The 21,605-nt window shown below is 36.3% G+C and overlaps 1 protein-coding gene across 1 annotated transcript in view; it reads right to left on the bottom strand.

Moving 5' to 3' along the window:
- SPRED1 (sprouty related EVH1 domain containing 1) overlaps positions 1 to 21,605 on the bottom strand; it is a gene marked incomplete at its 5' end in the record, with an annotated part of 69,113 nt that overhangs the window by 7,217 nt on the left and 40,291 nt on the right. The window contains one exon of the mRNA XM_082648787.1: positions 740 to 841. Within this exon, the coding sequence (XP_082504913.1) occupies positions 740 to 841 (102 nt within the window). The remainder of the gene's footprint in view (positions 1 to 739; positions 842 to 21,605) is intronic.

Here is a 21,605-nt window from a genome sequence, read left to right as displayed (position 1 = left end):
TGGCAAGCCAAGGAGAAAGGCCACAGAAGAAACCAAATGCATCAACACCTTGAACTGGGACTTCCAGTTTCCAGAACTGTGAGCAAATAAATGTTTGTTGTTTAAGCCACTCTGTCTGTGGTATTTTGTTATGACAGCCCTGGCAAACTAATACAAAGACATACATGTTCATAGGTTGGCTATACAAGTCTCTGAAAATGACTTAAAACACATCACACTCTCTCATCCTTCTGGGTAGCCTGTTTCCTTGAGGCCAGGGAGAAAAGTAAATTTTTCAGGCATAAATCAAAATGACGCTTCCCTTCACCCATATAAGTGGGCTTCTAGTAGTCACATTTGTATCTTCTAGTGCCAGTCCCTGGACACAGTGACTACTTTATAAGTAAGCACATGAATCCACGTTGGGGCAGACTTCTATTCCCCATATATTTGGAATTGTGGCTAAAAAAACTCCACGTCTGGACTAAAGGTGGAGTGATGGATGCAGACCATTATATTACAACATACAATTCCTACTGGTGATAAGTATACTGACAATCCCCCAGACTCAAACCAGAAATTTGGAGGGAATTTAAGTAATGGGGTTTAGAAGTATATATAAACAAATGGAAAATTTATACACTAAAAAACAATTCTAGTACCAACTCAACTATATGGAGAATTAGAAAGACTGGAAAATTTCACTTACAATGTTAATTAGTTACATTCCAAATCAGAAGATAAAACTAAGATTACTTACCTTATTTTGGGACTTTAGGCTTCCACATTCCTTGGGTATTTGCCGCTGTACGTATTCTATACTTCTGCCCTGAATGTCTAGGCCTGGATGACTGAACATTATCTAAAATACAAACAATTTCTACTTAAGTGACAAAAGAATGCATTCCTTATTTTTAATAAAACTATATATAATGTGTATTCCAAAACTTCATAATCTATTAGCAGTAAGGGTTTTCAAAATGGTTTTAACAAAAAGCATTACTTGAGTCATCCTATTTATTATTTAAACTTAGGTCTTTCCTTATACATTTAAAATTTAATTTAAAAAGTAATACAGACTTCTGGTTTCTGTTTTGGCATATAAGGAGCTTGGAAGCTGCCATTCTGTTGTAACAACAAGTAAAAAAAGCTGAACAACAACAAAAAATATCCACAACTCCTCTTAGATCTATGAGAGAGGAGGACACAGGGCAAACCCCACCCCTAAGACTGCAGAGAGCAAAAAAAAGGGAGTCACTGCTTACCAGAGCAGAGACTCATGAGTGAAAATCACCATGGAAACCAGTGCCAGGGTTGGGGGGGGGGGAAAAACTCAACTGTAATTGACAAATTGCTGGAGGCTCACGATGGACAACTCTGACAGTTAAAAAAACTCCTGGTTGGGGGTAGGGACAGTCATTGTGATGCCCCCAAACTCTTGTGAGTTTACCTCTAGGAGATCAACCAGGTTCCCACAGTAAGTATCAGAAAAAGCCATACATGCTTCCAGCAGGGGAGTGGAGAAGGAACCATTACGAAATGTGCCAGAACACTCTGTTCTTAACAAGGCCTGTCCTCAGGAGAAACTAGTTAAGGAGGGTCTGACCTACTGTGGTATTATCAGAGTCTATTTGATCTGGAGGAGGGGATATACCCAACACTAGTCAACTCTAACCATCTGACACACCTAAAGGGAGAGAAAAAACGGATAAATAATTGTGATATTCACAATCCTGAGGGAAAGGCTCAGACTAAAAGACTGAGACCTAATCACAACCATAGAATACTTCCTCTTCCTATACACTTTACCACTACATCACTAAAGGCTTATTTACAGCAGTTCCTTTTACCCAGCACATCATGTCTAGCAATCAAGAAAAACACATACCAAAAGACAAAAATACATTTTGAAATGACAGAACAAGCATCAGAACCAGATATGGCAGGGATATTGGAATCAGCAGACTAGGAATTTAAAACAACTATGATTAATATGCTAAGACTCCAATGTTTAAAGTAGATAGCATACAAGAACAAAAGAGCAATGCAAGCAGAGAAATAGAAATCCTAATAAAGAATACCGCCCCCTGCAGAAAAATCTAGAGATCAAAAGTACTAAGAATACCTGTGATGAGCCTAGTAGACTGGACATGGCTGAGGAAAAAAACCTCTGAGCTTGAGGATTAAGCAACAGAAATCTCCAAAATTGAAAGGAAAAATAACAAAGACTGAAAAAAAAAAGACTATTCAACAACTGTGGGACAACTACAAAAGATGTAACATACACAAGACAGAAAGAACAGATGAAGAAAGAGCGAAAGGAACAAAAGAAATATATGAAATAATAATGACTGAGAATTTACCCAAATTAATGTCAGATGTCCAATCACATATCCAAGAAGCTCAGAGAACAGCAAGCAGGAAAATGGAGGGAAGGAAAAAGGAGGAAAAAAAAAAAAAAAAAAAAAAGCACCTAAGCATATCATTTTCAAACTATAAAAAATCAAAGATAAAGAAAAAAATCCTGAAAGATGCCAGAGGAAAAAATATTTTACTTATAAAGAGTAATTACATCTGACTTCTTTGCAGAAACCATGCAAGCAAGAAGAGTGAAGTGAAATAGTTAAAGTGGTAAGAGAAAAAGTCTGCCAACCTAGAATTATGTACCCTGCAAAATTATCCTTCAGAAGTGAAGGAGACTGGTGGGAATGTATTGGTGCAACCACTGTGGAAAAGAGTATGGAGGTTTCTCAAAATACTAAAAATAGAACTACCATATGACCCAGCAATTCCACTTCTGGGTATATATCTGAAAGAAACATGAACACTAATTTGAAAAGATACACGCACCCCAATGTTTATAGCAGCATTATTTACAATTGCCAAGATATGGAAGCAACCTAAGTGTCCATCAACAGATGAATGGATAAGACGTGGTGTGTATAAACACACACACACACACACACACACACACACATGCACACACACATACACAATGGAATATCACTCATCCATAAAAAAGAAATTTTCACATTTCCAACAACACAGATGGACTTGGAGGGTATTTCACTAAGTGAAGTTAGAGAAAGAAAAATACTCTATGATACCACTTGCATGTGAAATCTAAAAAATACAACGAACTATTGATTATAACAAAAAAGAAACAGACTCTCAGACACAGAGAACAAATTAGTGGTTATCAGTGGGTAGAGGGAAGGGGGGGGCAACATGGGGGTAGGGGATTAAGAGAGACAAGCTATCATGTAAAAGAAAAATTAAATCTAAAAATAAACATTAAAAAAATGTGAAAGAAACATAAAGACTTTCTTAAGCAAAAAAATATGGAGGCAATTTGTTGCTGGTAGACCTGCCTTATAAGAAATGTTAACAGAGGTTCTTTAGAGAGAAGGAAAATAATATAGGTCAGAAACTTGGATCTACATGAGAATGCAAGAGCAGTTAAGAAGAAATAAGTGAAAATAAAATAAAACTTTTAATTTTCTCATTCTTAACTGAGCTAACAGAAGTTTGTTCAAAAAATAGCAACAGTGGGGGACCTCCCCGGCGGTCCAGTGGTTAAGAATCCATGCTTCCGGACTTCCCTGGTGGCGCAGTGGTTGAGAGTCTGCCTGCTGATGCAGGGGACACGGGTTGGTGCCCCAGTCCGGGAGGATCCCACATGCCGTGGAGCGGCTGGGCCCGTGAGCCATGGTCAGGGAACTAAGGTCCTGCATGCCAAGCAGCGTGGCCAAAAACAAAAACAGCAACAGTGTACTTGATCATGTATGATTATGCACATATTTACATACATATGCATATATATGTATATAAAATAAGATGACTGACAGCAATGATGCAAGTGGAAGGAGGAATTAGGATTATGGTTATTATAAAGTACTCCCACTCACTGTAAAGTGGTTTAGTGTTGTTAGAGTAAAAGTAAATGGCTGGAGAAAAATACAACACACTAATACTAACCAAAAGAAAGCAGGAGTTCCTATATTAATTTCAGACAGAGCAGACTTCAAAACAAGGAAAGTTATCAGTGATAAAGAAGGCATTATATAATGATAAAGGGGTTAATTCCCCAAGAAGACATAACAACCCTCATTGTGTATGTGTTTAACAACACAGCATCAAATTATGTGAGGCAAAAACTGATAGAACCTGAAGGAAACGGATACACCCATTATCATAGCTGGAGACTTCAACATCCCTCTCTATCAGAAATGAACAGACTGATGTCTTGAGAACCAAAAGTAACTTTACAATCTCTGCATCATACCTGGAATCCATCCTTCTTGGCTTCTTCTGGCTCACTACTGGATCTTCCGCATGAAGCAGACCCAATTTTTTGTGGGTCTGAAATTTCACCAGGGGTTTGCTTTTACCATGTGTCCTAGGGTTCTGTCTGTTCATTTTTTTGGTGGTTGTTGTTTTTCTTTCTTCCTTTTTTTTCTGAGTTATGTGGCTGGGAGGGTCTTGGTACTCTGGCTGGGTGTTGGGCCTGAGCCTCCATGGTGGGAGTACTGAGTCCAGGACACTGGACAACCAGAAACCTCCCGGCCCCACATAATATCAATCAGCAAGAGCTCTCTCAGAGATCTTCATCTCCACACTAAGACCCAGCTCCACCCAATGGCCAGCAAGCTCCAGTGCTGGATGCCCCATGCCAAACAACTAGCAAGACAGGAACACAACCCCACCCATGAGCAGAGAGGCTGCCTAAAGTCATACTAAGTTCATGGACACTCCAAAACACACAACGAGCTGCAGTCCTGCCCACCAGAAGGACAAGAAACAGCTCCACCCACCAGAACACAGGCACGAGTCCCCTCCACCAGGAAGCCTACACAAGCCACTGAACCAACTTCACCCACTTCACCCACTGGGGCATACAGCAAAAAATAACAGGCAATATGAACCTGCAGCCTGTGAAAAGGAGACCCCAAACACAATAAATTAAACAAAATGAGAAAACAGAGAAATATGCAGCAGATGAAGGAGCAAGGTAAAAACCCACAAGACCAAACAACTGAAGAGGAAATAGGCAGTCTACCTGAAAAAGAATTCAGAATAATGATAGTAAAGATGATTCAAAATCTTGGAAATAGAATAGAGAAAATACAAGAAATGTTTAACAAGGACCTAGAAGAACTAAAAAGCAAACAAAGAATGATGAACAACACAATAAGTAAAATTAAAAATACTCTAGAAGTAATCAATACCAGAATAACTGAGGCAGAAGAACGGATAAGTGACCTGGAAGATAAAATAGTGGAAATAACTACCGCAGAGCAGAATAAAGAAAAAAGAATGAAAAGAATTGAGGACAGTCTCAGAGACCTCTGGGACAACAGTAAAGGAACAAATATTTGATTATAGGGGTCTCAGAAGAAGAGAAAAGGAAAGGGTCTGAGAAAATATTTGAAGACATTATAGTTGAAAACTTCCCAACATGGGAAAGGAAAGAGTCAATCAAGTACAGGAAGTGCAGAGAGTCCCATACAGGATAAAGCCAAGGAGAAACATGAAAAGACACATATTAATCAAACTATCAAAAAATAAATTCAAAGAAAAAATATTAAAAGCAGCAAGGGAAAAGTAACAAATAACATACAAGGGAATCTCCATAAGATTAACAGCTGATCTTTCAGCAGAAACTCTCCAAGCCAGAAGGGAGTGGTAGGATATTAAAGTGATGAAAGGGAAAAACCTACAACAAAGATTACTCTACACAGCAAGGATCTCATTCAGGTTCAACAGAGAAATTAAAACCTTTACAGACAAGCAAAAGTTAGGAGAATTCAGCACCACAAAACCAGCTTTACAAAAAATGCTAAAGGAACTTCTCTAGGCAGGAAACACAAGAGAAAGAAGAAAAAGACCTACAAAAACAAACCCAAAACAATTAAGAAAACTGTAACAGGAACATACATATTGATAATTAACTTCAATGTAAAGGATTAAATGTTCCCACCAAAAGACACAGACTAGCTGAACGAATACAAGAACAAGACCCACATGTATGCTGTCTGCAAGAGACCACTTCAGACCTAGGAACACATACAGACTGAAAGTGAGGGGATGGAAAAAGGTATCCCATGCAAATGGAAATCAAAAGAAAGCTGAAGTAGCAATACTCATAATCAGACAAAACAGACTTTAAAATAAAGACTATTACAAGAGACAAAGAAGGACACTACATAATGATCAAGGGATCAATCCAAGAAGAAGATATAACAATTATGAATATTTATGTACCCAACATAGGAGCACATCAATACATAAGGCAAACGCTAACAGCCATAAAAGGGGGAATCAACAGTAACAATAATAGTAGGGGACTTTTAACACCCACCCCACTTTCACCAAAGGACAGATCATCCAAAATGAAAATAAAAAAGGAGACACAAGCTTTAAAAGACACATTAGACCAGATAGACTTAACTGATATTTATAGGACATTCCATCCAAAAACAACAGAATACAGTTTCTACTTAACTGCTCATGGAACATTCTCCAGGATAGATCATATCTTGGGTCACAAATCAAGCCTCCGTAAATTTAAGAAAACTGAAATAGTAAAAAGTATCTTTTCCAACCACAATGCTATGAGACGAGATATCAATTACAGGGAAAAAACTGTAAAAAATATAAACACATGGAGGCTAAACAATACTCTACTAAATAACCAAGAGATCACTGAAGAAATCAAAGAGGAAACCAAAAAATACCTAGAAACAAATGACAATGAAAACCAGATGGCCCAAAACCTATCGGATGCAGCAAAAGCAGTTCTAAGACAGACGTTTATAACAATACAATCCTACCTCAAGAAACAATAAAAATCTCAAATAAACAACCTAAATTTACACCTAAAGCAATTAGAGAAAGAAGAACAAAAATCCCCCCGAAAGTTAGCAGAAGGAAAGAAATCATAAACATCAGATCAGAAATAAATGAAAAAGAAAAGAAGGAAACAATAGCAAAGATCAATAAAACTAAAAAAGCTGGTTCTTTGAGAAGATAAACAAAACAGATAAACCATTAGCCAGACTCATCAAGAAAAAAAGGGAGAAAAATCAAATCAACAGAATTAGAAATGCAAAAGGAGAAGTAACAACTGAAAGTGCAGAAATACAAAGGATCATGAGAGACTACCACAAGCAACTATATGCCAATAAAATGGACAACCTGGAAGAAATGAACAAATTCTTAGAAAAGCATAACCTTCTGAAACTGAGCCAGGAAGAAATAGAAAATATGAAGAGACCAATCACAAGTACTGAAACTGAAACTGATTAAGAATCTTCCAACAAACAAAAGCCCAGGACCAGACAGCTTCACAGGTGAATTCTATTAAACATTTAGAGAAGAGCTAACACCCACCCTTCTCACACTCTTCCAAGACATAGCAGAGGGGGGAACACTCCCAAATTCATCCTACAAGGCCACCATCACCCTGATACCAAAACCAGACAAAGATGTCACAAAGAAAGAAAACTGCAGGCCAGTATCACTGATGAACATAGATGCAAAAATCCTCAACAAAATACTAGCAAACAGAATCCAACAGCACGTTAAAAGGACCATACACCATGATCAAGTGGGGTTTATGACAGGAACGCAAGGATTCTTCAATATACGCAAATCGATCAATGTGATACACCATATTAACAAACTGAGGATAAAAACAGTATGATCATCTCAATAGATGCAGAAAAAGCTTTTGACAAAAATTCAAAACCCATTTATGATAAAAACTCTCCAGAAAGTGGGCATAGAGGGAACCTACCTCAACATAATAAAGGCTATATATGACAAACCCACAGCCAACATCATTCTCAATGGTGAAAAACTGAAACCATTTCCTCTAAGATCAGGAACAAGACAAGGTTGCCTACTCTCACCACTATTATTCAACATGGTTTCGGAAGTTTTAGCCACAGCAATCAGAGAAGAAAAAGAAATAAAAGGAATCAAAATTGGAAAAGAAGAAGTAAAACTGTCACTGTTTGCAGATGACATGAAAGTATACATAGAGAATCCTAAAGATGCTACCAGAAAACTATCAGAGATAATCAATGGATTTGGTAAAGTAACAGGATACAAAATTAATGCACAGAAATCTCTTGCATACCTATAGACTAATGATGAAAAATCTGAAAAAGAAATTAAGGAAACAATCCCATTTACCACTGCAACAAACAGAAGAAAATACCTAGGAATAAACCTACCTAAGGAGACAAAAGACCTGTATGCAGAAAACTGTAAGACACTGATGAAAGAAATTAAAGAGGATACAAACAGCTGGAGAGATATACCATGTTCTTGGATTGGAAGAATCAACCTTGTGAAAATGATTATACTACTACCCAAAGCAATCTACAGATTAAATGTAATCCCTAGCAAGCTACCAATGGCATTTTTCACAGAACTAGAACAAAAAATTTTACAATATGTATGGAAACACAAAAGACCCCAAAGAGCCAAAGCAATCCTGAGAAAGAAAAATGGAGCTGGAGGAATCAGGCTCCCTGAGTTCACACTATACTACAAAGGTACAGTAATCAAGACAGTATGGTTGGTACTGGCTCAAAAACAGAAATATAGATCAATGGAACAGGATAGAAAGCCCAGAGAAATCCATGCACACATGGTCATCTTATCTTTGATAAAGGAGGCAAGGATAAACAATAGAGAAAAGACAGCCTCTTCAATAAGTGGTGCTGGGAAAACAGGACAGCTACATGTAAAAGAATGAAATCAGAACACTCCCTAACACCATACACAAAAATAAACTCAAAATGGATTAAAGACCTAAATGTAAGGCCAGACACTATAAAACTCTTAGAGGGAAACATAGGCAGAACACTCTATGACATAAATCACAGCAAGATCCTTTTTGACCCACCTCCTAGAGAAATGGAAATAAAAACAGAAATGATCAAATGGGACCTAATGAAACTTAAAATCTTTTGCACAGCAAAGGAAACCATAAACAAGACCAAAAGACAACCCTCAGAATGGGAGAAAATATTTGCAAATGAAGCAATTGACAAAGGATTAATCTCCAAAATATACAAGCAGCTCATGTAGCTCAATATCAAAAAAACAAACAATCCAATCCAAAAATGGGCAGACCTAAATAGACATTTCTCCAAAGAAGATATACAGATTGCCAACAAACACATGAAAGGATGCTCAACGTCACTAATCATTAGAGAAATGCAAATCAAAACCACAATGAGGTATCACCTCACACCGGTGAGAATGGCCATCATCCAAAAATCTCCAAACAATAAATGCTGGAGAGGGTGTGGAGAAATGGGAACCCTCTTGCACTGTTGGTGGGAATGTAAATTGATATAGCCACTAGAGAACAGTTTGGAGGTTCCTTAAAAAACTAAAAATAGAACTACCATATGATCCAGTAATCCCACTACTGGGCGTATACCCTGAGAAAACCATAATTCAAAAGGAGACACGTACCACAATGTTCATTGCAGCTCTATGTACAATAGCCAGGAAATGGAAGCAACCTAAGTGTCCGTCGACAGATGAATGGATAAAGAAGATGTGGCACATATATATAATGGAGTATTACTTGGCTATAAAAAGAAATGAAATTGAGTTATTTGCAGTGAGGTGGATGGACCTAGAGTCTGTCATACAGAGTGAAATAACTCAGAAAGAGAAAAACAAATACCGTATGCTAACACATATATATGGAACCTAAAAAAAAAAAGTGCTTCTGATGAACATAGGGGCAGGACAGGAATAAAGACACAGACGTAGAGAATGGACTTGAGGACCTGGGGAGTGGGTAGGGTAAGCTGGGATGAAGTAAAAGAGTAGCACTGACATATATACACTACCAAAGGTAAAACAGGTAGCTAGTGGGAAGCAGCTGCATAGTACAGGGCGATCAGCTCGGTGCTCTGACCACCTAGAGGTGTGGGATAGGGAGGGTGGGAGGGAGGTGTAAGAGGGAGGGGATATGGGGATATATGTATACATATAACTGATTCATTTTGTTATACAGCAGAAACTAACACAACATTGTAAAGCAATTATACTCCAATAAAGATGCTAAAAAACAATAAAGAAATGAACAGATTCAGCAAGCAGAGAATCAGTAAGGACACAGGTGAACTAAACAACACCTTCAATCAAGTGGATATAATTGACATCTGAAGACTACTTCATCCAACAACAGCAGAATACACATTTTTGCAAGCTTACCTGGAACCTTAAGCAAGATAGACCACATTCTTGAACATAAAACAAACCTTAACAAATTTAAAAGAGTAGAAATCATACAATGTCCATTCTCAGACTACGAAGGAATTAACGTATAAGTCAGTAACAGAAGGATATCTGGAAAATCACCAAATAAGTGGAAGTTAAACAACACACTTCTAAATAACGCATGGGTCAAAGAAGAAATATCAACAAAAATTAAAAATTATTTTGAAATAAATAGAAATGAAAACACAACTTATCAAATGTTGTGGGCTACAGCAATAGTAGTGCATAGAGGGAAATTTATAGCATTAAATATATTAGGAAAGAATATCTAAAATCAATAATATAAGTTTCTACCTTAGAAAACTAGGAAAAGATTCAATCCACAGCAAGGAAAAGAAATAATAAGAATTAGAGTAGAAATCAATGAAACTGAAAACAGGAAATCAACAGAGAATATTAATTAAACCAAAAGCTGGTTCTTTAAAAAGATCCGCAAAACTGATAAGCCTCTAGTCAGGACAACTAAGAGAAAAAAAAAAGAGGACACAAATCACTAACTATCAGCAAGGAAAGAGGAGGTATCACTACAGATTCCATGAACATTTACAAGGATAATAAAGGAATGCTATGAACAACTCTACATCCACTAATCTGATAACCTAGATGAAATGTATCTATTCCTTGAAAGGCACAATCTGCCAAAACTCACACAAGAAGAAGAAAACAATCTGAATAGGTCTATATCTATTAAAGAAGTTGAACGGATAATTAATAACCTTCCAAAATAGAAAGCACACAGATCCAGCTGGGGTTTACTGGTGAATACCACAAAACTTTAAGTAAGAAATTATACCAATTCTCTCCAATCTCTTTCAGAAGATAGAAAACAGAAAATACTTCCTAACTCATTCCAAGAGGTCAGCATTATCTTAATCCTAAAACCAGACAAAAACATTACCAAAAAGGAAAACAAACAAAAATACAGACATCTCAAATAAACACTGATGCAAAAATCCTCAACAAAATATTAGCTCATTGAATCCAACAATGTATAGAAAGAATTATACATCATGACCAAGTGGATTCAACCCCACTATGCAACGCTGGTTTAACATTAAAATATCTATTAATGTAACACATCAAATCACATGATCTTATCGATATATTGTGAAAAAGTATTTGACAAAATCCAACACCCATTCATGATAAAAACTCTGTAAACTGGGAACAGTGGAGAACTTCTTCAACTTATAAAGAATATCTACAGAAACCCTGAAACTAATATAATTAATGGTGAGAAACTTTTAGTTTTCCCACTAAGATCAGGTACAAGGAGGCAAGGATGTCCCTTCTCTCACCATTCCTTTTCAACATCATACTGGAATTTCTAGCTAATGAAGTAAGACAAGAAAAAGACATAAACAGTATACAGATTGAGAAGAAATAAAGCTGTCCATGTTCACAGATGACATGATCATCTATATAGAAAATTTGAAAAAATCAACGAAATAACTCCTGCATCTAATAAATGATTTATAGTAAAGTTGCAGGATACAGGCTTATACACAAAAGACAATCACTTTTCTATAAACCAACAATGAACAAGGGATTTCCCTGGTGGTCCAGGGGTTAAGACTCTGTGCTTCCACTGCAGGGGGCAAAGGTTTGATTCCTGGTCAGGGAACTAAGATTCCACATGCTATACGGTGCGGCAAAAACAAACAAACAAACAAACAAACCAGAAGTGGAATTTGAAATTAAAAACCATTTACGTTAGCATCCCCCAAAATGAAATACTTAATGCATAAGTCTAACAAAATACGTACAAGATCTGTATGAGGAAAACTATCAAACTCTGATGAATGAAATCAAAGAAATAAATACAGATAATCCATGTTTGTAAATTGGAAGATTCAAGGCTGTCACATGTCAGTTTTTCCCCAGCTGGCCTATAGATTCAATGCAATCCCAATTAATATCCCAGCAAGTTATTTTGTGGATATTAACAAAATGGTTCTGAAGCTTACATAGACAGGCAAAAGACCCAGAATACCCAACACAGTACTGAGGGAGAATAAAAGTTAGAGGACTGACATTATCTGACTTCAAGATCTTCTATAAAGTTACACTAAGAAAGACGGTGTGGTACCAGCAAAAAAAAAAAAATAGGTCAATGGAACAGAATAGATGACTTTGGTTATGGCAGTGACTTTTAAGATATATCAAAGATTCATGAAAGAAAGCATTGATAAGCTGGGCCTCATTAAAATTAAAAACATCTACTCTGAAAAATAAAATGTCAAGAGAATGAGAAGACAAGTCACAGAGTAAGAGAAAATATTGTAAAAGATACCTGATAAAGGACTGATGCCTATAATGTACAAAAACCTCTTTTTTTCTTTATATGTGTCATATTTTTCATTCATAGGTTTCTTCTTTAGATAAAATATACAAAGAACTATTAAAAAATCAACAATAAGAAAATAAACAACCTGATTTAAAAATGTGCCAAGGACCTCAACAGACACTTCCCCAAGGAAGATATACAGATGGCAAATCAGCATATTAAAAGATGTTCCACGCCATAAGTCACCAGGGAAATGCAAGTTAAAAATACGAGATACCACTACACACCTAGTAGCATGGCCAATATCCAGAACACTGACAACACCAAGTGCTGGGGAGGACACGGAGCAACAGGAAACCTCATTCATTACTGATGGGAATGCAAAATGGTACAGCCACTTGGGAAAACAATTTGGCAGTTTCTTATAAAACTAAGCATACTCTTCCCATATGATCCAGCAATTGTGCTCCTTGGTATTTACCCGAGGGAATCAAAAACATGTCCACACAAAAACCTGCACACAAATGTTTACAGCAGCCTTATTTATAATTGCTAAAACTTGGAAGAAACTAAGTTTGTTTATCTATTCAGTAGGCTCAATGGATACACAAACAGTGGTATATCCAGACAATGGAATATTACTCAGTATTGAAAAAAAAAAAGACATGAAAAAACCTTACGTGCATATTACAAAGTGAAAGGTTACATACTGTATGATTCCAACTATATGACATTCTGGTAAAGGTAAAACTATGGAGACAGTAAAAAGGTCAGTGGTTGCCAGGATCTGTGTTTGGGAGAAGGGAGAGGTAAGGAGGGAAGAACAGGCAGAGAACAGAGGATTTTTAGGTCAGTGAAAAAAGTCTATATGATACTATAATGATGGACACATATCATTATATATTTGTCCAAATCCACAGAATGCACAACACCAAGAATGAACCCTACTGTAAACTATATCAATGTAGGTTCACCAACTGTAACAAATGTACCACTCAGGTGGTACTTACCACTTTTTGGCCACATATTTAATTTACACACACATGCAAGTGTGTGTATGTGTTTATACATATAGCTTTACCTAATTCTTTTAATAGCAGCTTAGTATTCCATTGAATGGATGACTTAATTTAACTAGTCTGATTTATATATATATAGGCTTTTCCCCACCTTTTGTGTTACAAACAATACTGCATAAATTATCCTTATACATATTTATCTTTAATACACATGTCCAAGTGTATCTATATCAGAAATTGCTAAAAGTAAAAATGCTGGATTAAAAAGTTTGTATGCTTCAATTCAAAAAGCAATTTAAATGGATATATCCAACTCGAACCACCTACTCAGTATTAGTAGTGTCTTAAACAGGAAAGAAAGTTTAATAAAAATAGTTAATGACTGAAGAGGTTATCTCATTCCTGGCCTTGTTTCCTGCAGTTTTGAATTTTACCTTCATTAGCACTTTAATCACATGGTAGGAACATAAAGAGAAACAGAAGTATTTCAATTTTAATTATGTTGTAGGACTAAAGGACTGATGTGGGATGAAGTAAGATTTCTGGATTACTTTTTTTTTTAAAAAAGATCTTTATTTTTGGCTGCATTGGGTCTTCACTGCTGCATGCAGGCTTTCTCTAGTGGCGGCGAGCTTGTGCTACTCTTCTTTGCGGTGCGCAGGCTTCTCATTGTGGTGGCTTCTCCTGTTGTGGAGCATAGGCTCTAGGTGCTTGGGCTTCAGTAGTTGTGGCTCGTGGGCTCTAGGGCACAGGCTGGATTACTTTTGCATGATTATAACCTCTCCAATGTTTTTTTTTTTTAATTTTTATTGGAGTATAATTGACTTACAACGTGTGTTAGTTTCACATGTACAGCAAAGTGAATCAGTTATACATATACATATATCCACTCTTCTTTTTAAAGTGTATTTTTGACTCATTTTGGGTCTTTGTTGCTGTGCGCAGGCTCTCTCTAGTTGCGGCGAGCAGGGCCCACTCTTAATCGTGGTGTGTGGGCTTCTCACTGCGGTGGCCTCTCTTGTTATGGAGCATGGGTTCTGAGCGCACAGGCTTCAGTAGTTGTGGCCTGTGGGCTCAGTAGTTGTGGCTCGCAAGCTCTAGAGCGCAGGCTCAGTGGTTGTGGCGCACAGGCTTAGCTGCTCTGAGGCATGTGGGATCTTCCTGGACCAGGGCTCGAACCTGTGTTCCCTGCATTGGCAGGCGGATTCTTAACCACTGTGCCACCAGGGAAGCCCCATATATCCACTCTTTTAAAAGATATATGATATCTTTTCATGAAGAAAATACAAAGCTTTATTGAGCACTATAGATGAGCTAAATAGAAGGATATATTATATATTCATGGAAAAGAAGGCTAAATTCTTCCCCAAACTAATATACAGATTCAGTGCAATTCAAATACAGACTGCAGATGGATTTTTCAACAAACTTGATAAGCTAATTCTAATTTTTTTTTTTTGGCCACACCCCATGGCATGTGGGATCCTAGTTCCCCAACCAGGGAATGAACCCACACCCCCTGCACTGGAAGGTGGAGTCTTAACCACTGGATCACTGGGGAAGTCCCAAGCTAATTCTAAGTTCTGTGGAAGAGTAAACAGCTCCCCCACCCACCAACAAAAAAGAGAAGAAGAAAAAAGTGGTAGATGCACTTGCTCTACAGATATTAAGACTTGCTATAGAGTTAAAACATCCTATAGTAAAGAAGACAAGTGGCACTGGTGCCAGGACAAACAGACCAACAGATAAGAGAGACCAGAAATAGAAACTTGATATATGACAGATACTACGGCACTGCCTATTAGCAGGGGGAAGGATCCAATAAGTGGTGCTGTTAACAATCAGTAATCCATATGGAAAAAATAAAAGTGGAACAAAAATCAGTTTGTTTTACGAACAAAACTGCAAAACTTTTAGAATAAAATCAAGAGAAAAATCTTTCAGATAAGGTGTGGGGAGGAGTTTTTAAAAACACCACCACGAAAAGAATGATAAATTCAATTGTATTATATTTTGGAACATCTGTTCACCAAAACACCATAAAAAGAGTGAAAAACCACCATAAACTAGGAGATACTGGCCAAAAATAAAATTCAAAAAGAAGTGTCACTGAAAATTTTATTACTCAATAACAAGTTATATAAGAGTATATGGTTAAAATTAGTTTGTAATGGAATATTCAGCGTTATTTCTCTAACCTCTCAAATGCTCAAAATATCTCTTATAGTCACAGAACACACAAATCTTATAGACTAATTTGCCCAAGAGCCTTTTTATAGCACATCAATATCAAGGGCCCATTTCTGTACACCCTAAAGAAACTCTTGCACAAGAATAGCTGAGGGGCAAGAAAGTTTGTACTAGCAGTATGCCTAATATCAAAAATATGGAAACAACTAAAATATCTACTGGCAGAAGAAAAAGAAGTGGTAGAATTACCAAGAAAAGCATAAGAATGCTAATAAGCAAACACAGTCCAAGGTAAAGGTCACCTCTAGGATGAAGGCAAGGGAACAGGATTGGAGGTGCTCTTTTTTAAAAGTTTTTTGCTTTCTCAGGTATTCATTACATGTATTATTTTCTATGTATTAAATACATCATAAACCTTTGATTGTAAGACCATAATACATGTGGTCTTATTCATCTGCAGTGAAATGACCTCCAGGAACTTGAAAGTAAGTGAAATTGAGTAAAAGAACTATAATGGCCTCCAGGCCTATTAGATTTAACTAAAACCTGACTGAGAGCACTAGCAGTTTGAAAGAATGTACCTAATCCATCAAAAGGATTTAAGTAGTCCACGGAAGCACAGAAAATGAGCCAAAGACAAACACTGACAATACCTGTTTAAGCACTGCTAGAGGGAAAAACCTAAACTAGTGTTAGGTGACAATTCTCCATGGGTCTCACTTCTGCAGATACAGTGAGTAGAGGTACTATCTGCCTTTGCTTCAGACTATCTTTTCAAAGATGTGTGAATAGGGAAACCCTTGAAAGATATAGTATCTCTCCTTCGAAGTTAGGTTTGTTTAGTTAACGAGTATAACAAAGACACTGTGTCCCTCCCTGGCAAAAGTCAGGCAGGATTATCGCCCATTATAAAAGACTGAGGTTCCCCAAAACTCAGGGTTCCAATATTGGGATGCAAACCCACTGAGTGTGCAATATTCACCTGAGCAGCTTAGCACCACCCCCATGGGACTTGGGAAGCAAGGGGAACTGACACAAACATGAAGCTCATGCTACTCTATTGTGCTGTGAGTAACAGTCCTTTGTCTCTGACCTAGCAGTCTTATGTCTTCTGGCAGCATTCATATAACTTGCTAGCTAGGGTTAAATCTCACACTCTTCATATTTCTTGACAGCAACGAAGTAGTCTAGTCCTTTTGGCAAGGCTATTCCTCTGATGTAGGATGCTTCCAAGGTGATGCTGTTAGCATTTATTCATCTATTCTTTCATTCAACAAATATTTACTGGGTGCTTACTCTATCTTAGGAACTTCTAGATTCCTGAACGTATCAGTGAACAAACAAAAAAAGTACAAATAGGAGACAAATTATAATCAGGAAATAAGTGTTATTAAGAAAAGTAAAATAGCATAAGGATACAGTGATGGAAGGGTTGGTATTTCATTTAGAGTGCTCAGGGAAGGCTTCACAGAAGAGGTGACCTGAAGTAAGGAGCAAGCTCCAGGAACATCTGGAGGAAGAGTGTTTCAGATAAAAGGAAGAGCAGATGCAAAGCCCTTGAGGCATAGATATTCTTAATATACTTAAAACATAGGAGGTCGAGGTATTAAGGAGCTTGTGAGTGAGAAAGAATAGAAAATAAATCTGGAGAAGCCACGAACAAAATCATGCACAGCCCTGTAAAACCTCTGTATGTTGTTCTAAATAGGATGTTAGACTTTTATAAAGTTTTGAACACATTTGATTTGTATCTTTTTAAAGGATCACTTTGGTTACTGTGTGAACAGATTATTAGGGTGGATGGGAAGGATAAGAGTAGAAGTAGGGAAATTAGAAGACTATAGCAGTAAGAAATGATGAACGTCTGAGAAATATACTTTGAATGTAGTGCTTACAGGGTTGCTCATTGACTGCTGATATCTACAGTAAGAGATTGAGAGAGGAACGAGTCAGGATAACTTCAAGTTTCTGCCCTGAGCAAATGTATAAGTGATATACCATTTACTTATATGGGAAACACTGGCATTAGACTTAATTAGAGTGGAGGAAGGGGGATAATCCCAACTGGAGTTCCAATTATGGGAGGACCAGAGAGGCTGAATGAATACATGCTATTAGCCTGGTACTTGCCCAGGTCATTATGATAAGTCCCCACCAACGTACATAGCCTGAGAATATATGTTTCTTGCGACCTTAAGTAACCTAATTAATCATATCTATTGGCAGGGAACCTTTCACAATCTGTGTCTAACTTGAATATTTCAAACTATATTTATTTATTTGCTGTGGTATGGCTGTATTGGGACTTGCTGGAAGAAAAATTCCCAGATGATCCAGAAGGTTTTTTATTTTCTCTTTACCCCCTGCCCCCATATTCAAGTTTTTAAGATAAAAACAATTAAATTTTAGATTTATGCAAGAATGCGAGGGCACACACTGCTGAATTGATCAAGTCTGAATTTCATTAACCTTCTACCTCCTTTTTAATAAATCTGTAGTTCTACCTAAACTTCTCTTCAGTCTAGAAAAATGAAGTAATTCCTCTTTCAGTGTAATTCCTGTGTCCTTGATAGTCTCCTTTGGGTCTTTATCAATTATTCTCTCTGTCCCAAATCTTTAACTTCTCACTTTCTTTAACCCTTCAAATTTTAAACATATTTATTTCCTTGGCCCTCCACCTTCTAGCTCCACCTGCTGTCTAAAGGAAGGCCTCTGTAGTCAAACTTTTGAAAGGAGCTCAGACAAAAAGAAAAAAGTTGTTTCTTCTACTGTCATGAATGCCTCCTAATCCCACTGAAACTATGCTAGGGGTAACAATTACCTTTACAGAGATGAATCCAGGATTCATCCAGGTCCTTTATTGGACGATGTAATTGCAATACATTAATTAACTACTCCTCACTTACCTTTTTAACTCTCCTTCTCAGGCTTCTGAGACATTATTGCCCTTTCCTAGTTCTCCTATCTGTGTGACTGTTCTTCTTCAACACCCTGTCTTTTAACATTTAGTGATCCTCAGTGTTCCAGCTTTGAATACTATTCTTCTTACAAAGTAATTCAAACTTCTCTCATAGTTTTAATTTCCATCGTTAGATAATGACTCCCAACTTTAAGTTCAGTCCATATCTCTCCCTGAGCCTCAGATTTAGAAACAATATTTGAAGAGACAATGGTGGAGAAATTTCTAAATCTGTTCAAAGATATCAGCCAGATTCAAAAAGCTCTATAAACCCAATAAAAAAACCTAGTACCTAGGCATAGCTAATAAAACAGCAAAAAGCCAAAGATAGACAGTATTTCTCAATAGCAATGATGGAAAAGTGTAGACAATGGTGTGACATCTTTTAAAGTGGTGAAAGAAAATAAATGATAACTTAGAATGTGACAGTCAGCAAAACATCCTTCAAATATGGAGGAAATAAAAGATGTTTCCAGAAAAACGACAACGAAGATTCACCAACAGCAATAAGCAGCCAATGATCCTACATGGTAGTACGGTAATAAACAAGGGATTAAAGAACAGCCAAAAGCATAAGTAGACGGATAAACTGAAATCAATGTTGACTGTTTAAAATATTATTTTGGGAGGTTATAAATACCTACACACAGAATGAATTTCATGACAACAACAACACAAACGGTAAATGAAGAAGCGATAAATGGCATTAAGGTATTGTAGGATCCATGCATTTTCCAGAAGTGGTTTAAAAAACAATCAATTTAGGGTAGATTCTAAGGAGTTAACAATGAGTATTGTGACCTCTAGGATTACAATAAAAGCACTGAACTGTATTATTAATTATCTAATAAAAAAGAAAAATTAAGTAGTTAAATATACCTGAATAAGTCAAGTGGAGGAAATAATGAACAAAGAAAAATGGGGCAAACAGAAAACAAGTAAGATGGTAGATTTATACTATATCAATAATTGCAGTAAAAGTAAGGAGACAAAATAATCTAAAACACAAAAACACCCTGAGAAAAAGACGAAACCCAACTGCATATGGTTTAAAAGAGACATCTTATATATGACATATAAATGTTGAAAGTACAAGGATGGGAAAACACACACTGTGTAAACGTTAGCCAAAAGAAAATATCAGACATAGTAGACTTTTAGGCAAAAAGTATTACCAGAGATAAGGAAGGATATTTCATAATGACAAGAGAGTCAATTCAACATAAAGGTATGACAATTATAAAATTACAAGCAATAGCCTCAAAATATATAAATAACTGATGGAATTAAAACAAGATGATTCTACCATCAAAGTTGGAGATTTTTAAACATACCTTGCTCAGTTACTGACAAGCAGATTTTTTTAAAGTTAATAAGGATAACAAACCTGACCTAATATATAGAAAGAACACTACACACAACATCTAAGAATATGAAGTCTTTTCAAGTGCACATGGCACACGGACCTTATGTTGAGTCATTAAATAAGCCTCAACAAATGTTAACGAATGAAATCATTCAGAGTATATTCTTAGAATATCTGCAATAAAAAGAAAAGTAGAAAACCCCAAATGTTTAAAAATCAATCCATTTCTGAATAATAATGAAAATATGGCATATCATCATTTTGCCAATGACTAATGTCAGAAGCAGGGTAGTACACAGCAATTGACTGCACTATTCATTCAACTTCTAGTATGTTTGAAATTTTCCATAAAAAAGGAATAAAAACCAAAATCCTGTAAAAAGACTTTCTAAAAAGAATTAGAAAATCAGCATAGTCCTGTATCTGTTAAAGAAATCGATCTGTAGCTCAAAATCATCTGATAAAGAAAATTCTGGGCTCAGATGGCTTCACCAGGAAATTCTACCAAACATTTAAGAAAAACAACAAATTTAAACTTTCCCACAAACTGCAAGAAAGAAACACTGCCCAATTTGTTTCATGGAGTTAGCATACCTTGATTAAAACACCTGCCTGGGATTTTATGGGAAAAGAAAATTATATGCCAATCTCTTCCATGAACACAGACATAAGAATCCTAGATAAAATATTACTAAACCCAATTTTATGTGTGCATATGTTTATATGTGTATGTATAATGAGTATTATATGGCAACCAAGATGGGTTTATTCCAAGACTGCAAGGTTGCAAACCAATTATTACAATTTACCAATCAACAGAATCAACAAGGAAAAAAATTAGAATCATCTCAATTACTGCAGAAGCATGTCATAAAAAACTTAGTGATGTGGGAATAATAGATAGATACCTTAATCTGTTAAAAGGATCTATGAAAATATACAGCAAATATCATAGTTAATGATGCATGCAATGAATATAGAAAGCTTTCCCCTGAGATAAGGAACAAAATAAGAAAGTCAATCCCCCATGCACTAGAAGTCCTAGCCAGTGTGACAAGAAACAGACATTTAAAAAATTTACAGATTTTAAGTACAGAGTTAATAAATTAGTTTAACAATGTCTCTGGATATAAGGTCAATTTACAAAATATACTTATAATAATTAATAACTAAATAAACTTACAAAAATTAAATACCTAAGAATAAATCTAACAAAAGATGAATGAATTTACCATTTCATGGATTAGAAGATTCAGTATTGGCAAGATGTTAACTTCCTCCAAATTAATTTATGAATGCAATACAATGTCAATCAAAATTCTAGGAGTTTTGTGGAAATTGATAAGCTGATTCTAAAATTTACATACGTCCAAGAACAACAAGATCTTAAAGGACAAAGCTGGGGGACATAACTCCCAGATCCCAGAAATATTATATAACTACTGTTATTTTAAAAGTGTGGTACCAGTATAAAAATAGACAAATAGGCTA

This window comes from Grampus griseus (genome assembly GCF_964374135.1).
Source record: "Grampus griseus genome assembly, chromosome: 2".
In the NCBI taxonomy this organism is placed as follows: Eukaryota; Metazoa; Chordata; class Mammalia; order Artiodactyla; family Delphinidae; genus Grampus; species Grampus griseus.
This window is presented reverse-complemented; position numbering and strand designations above follow the sequence as displayed.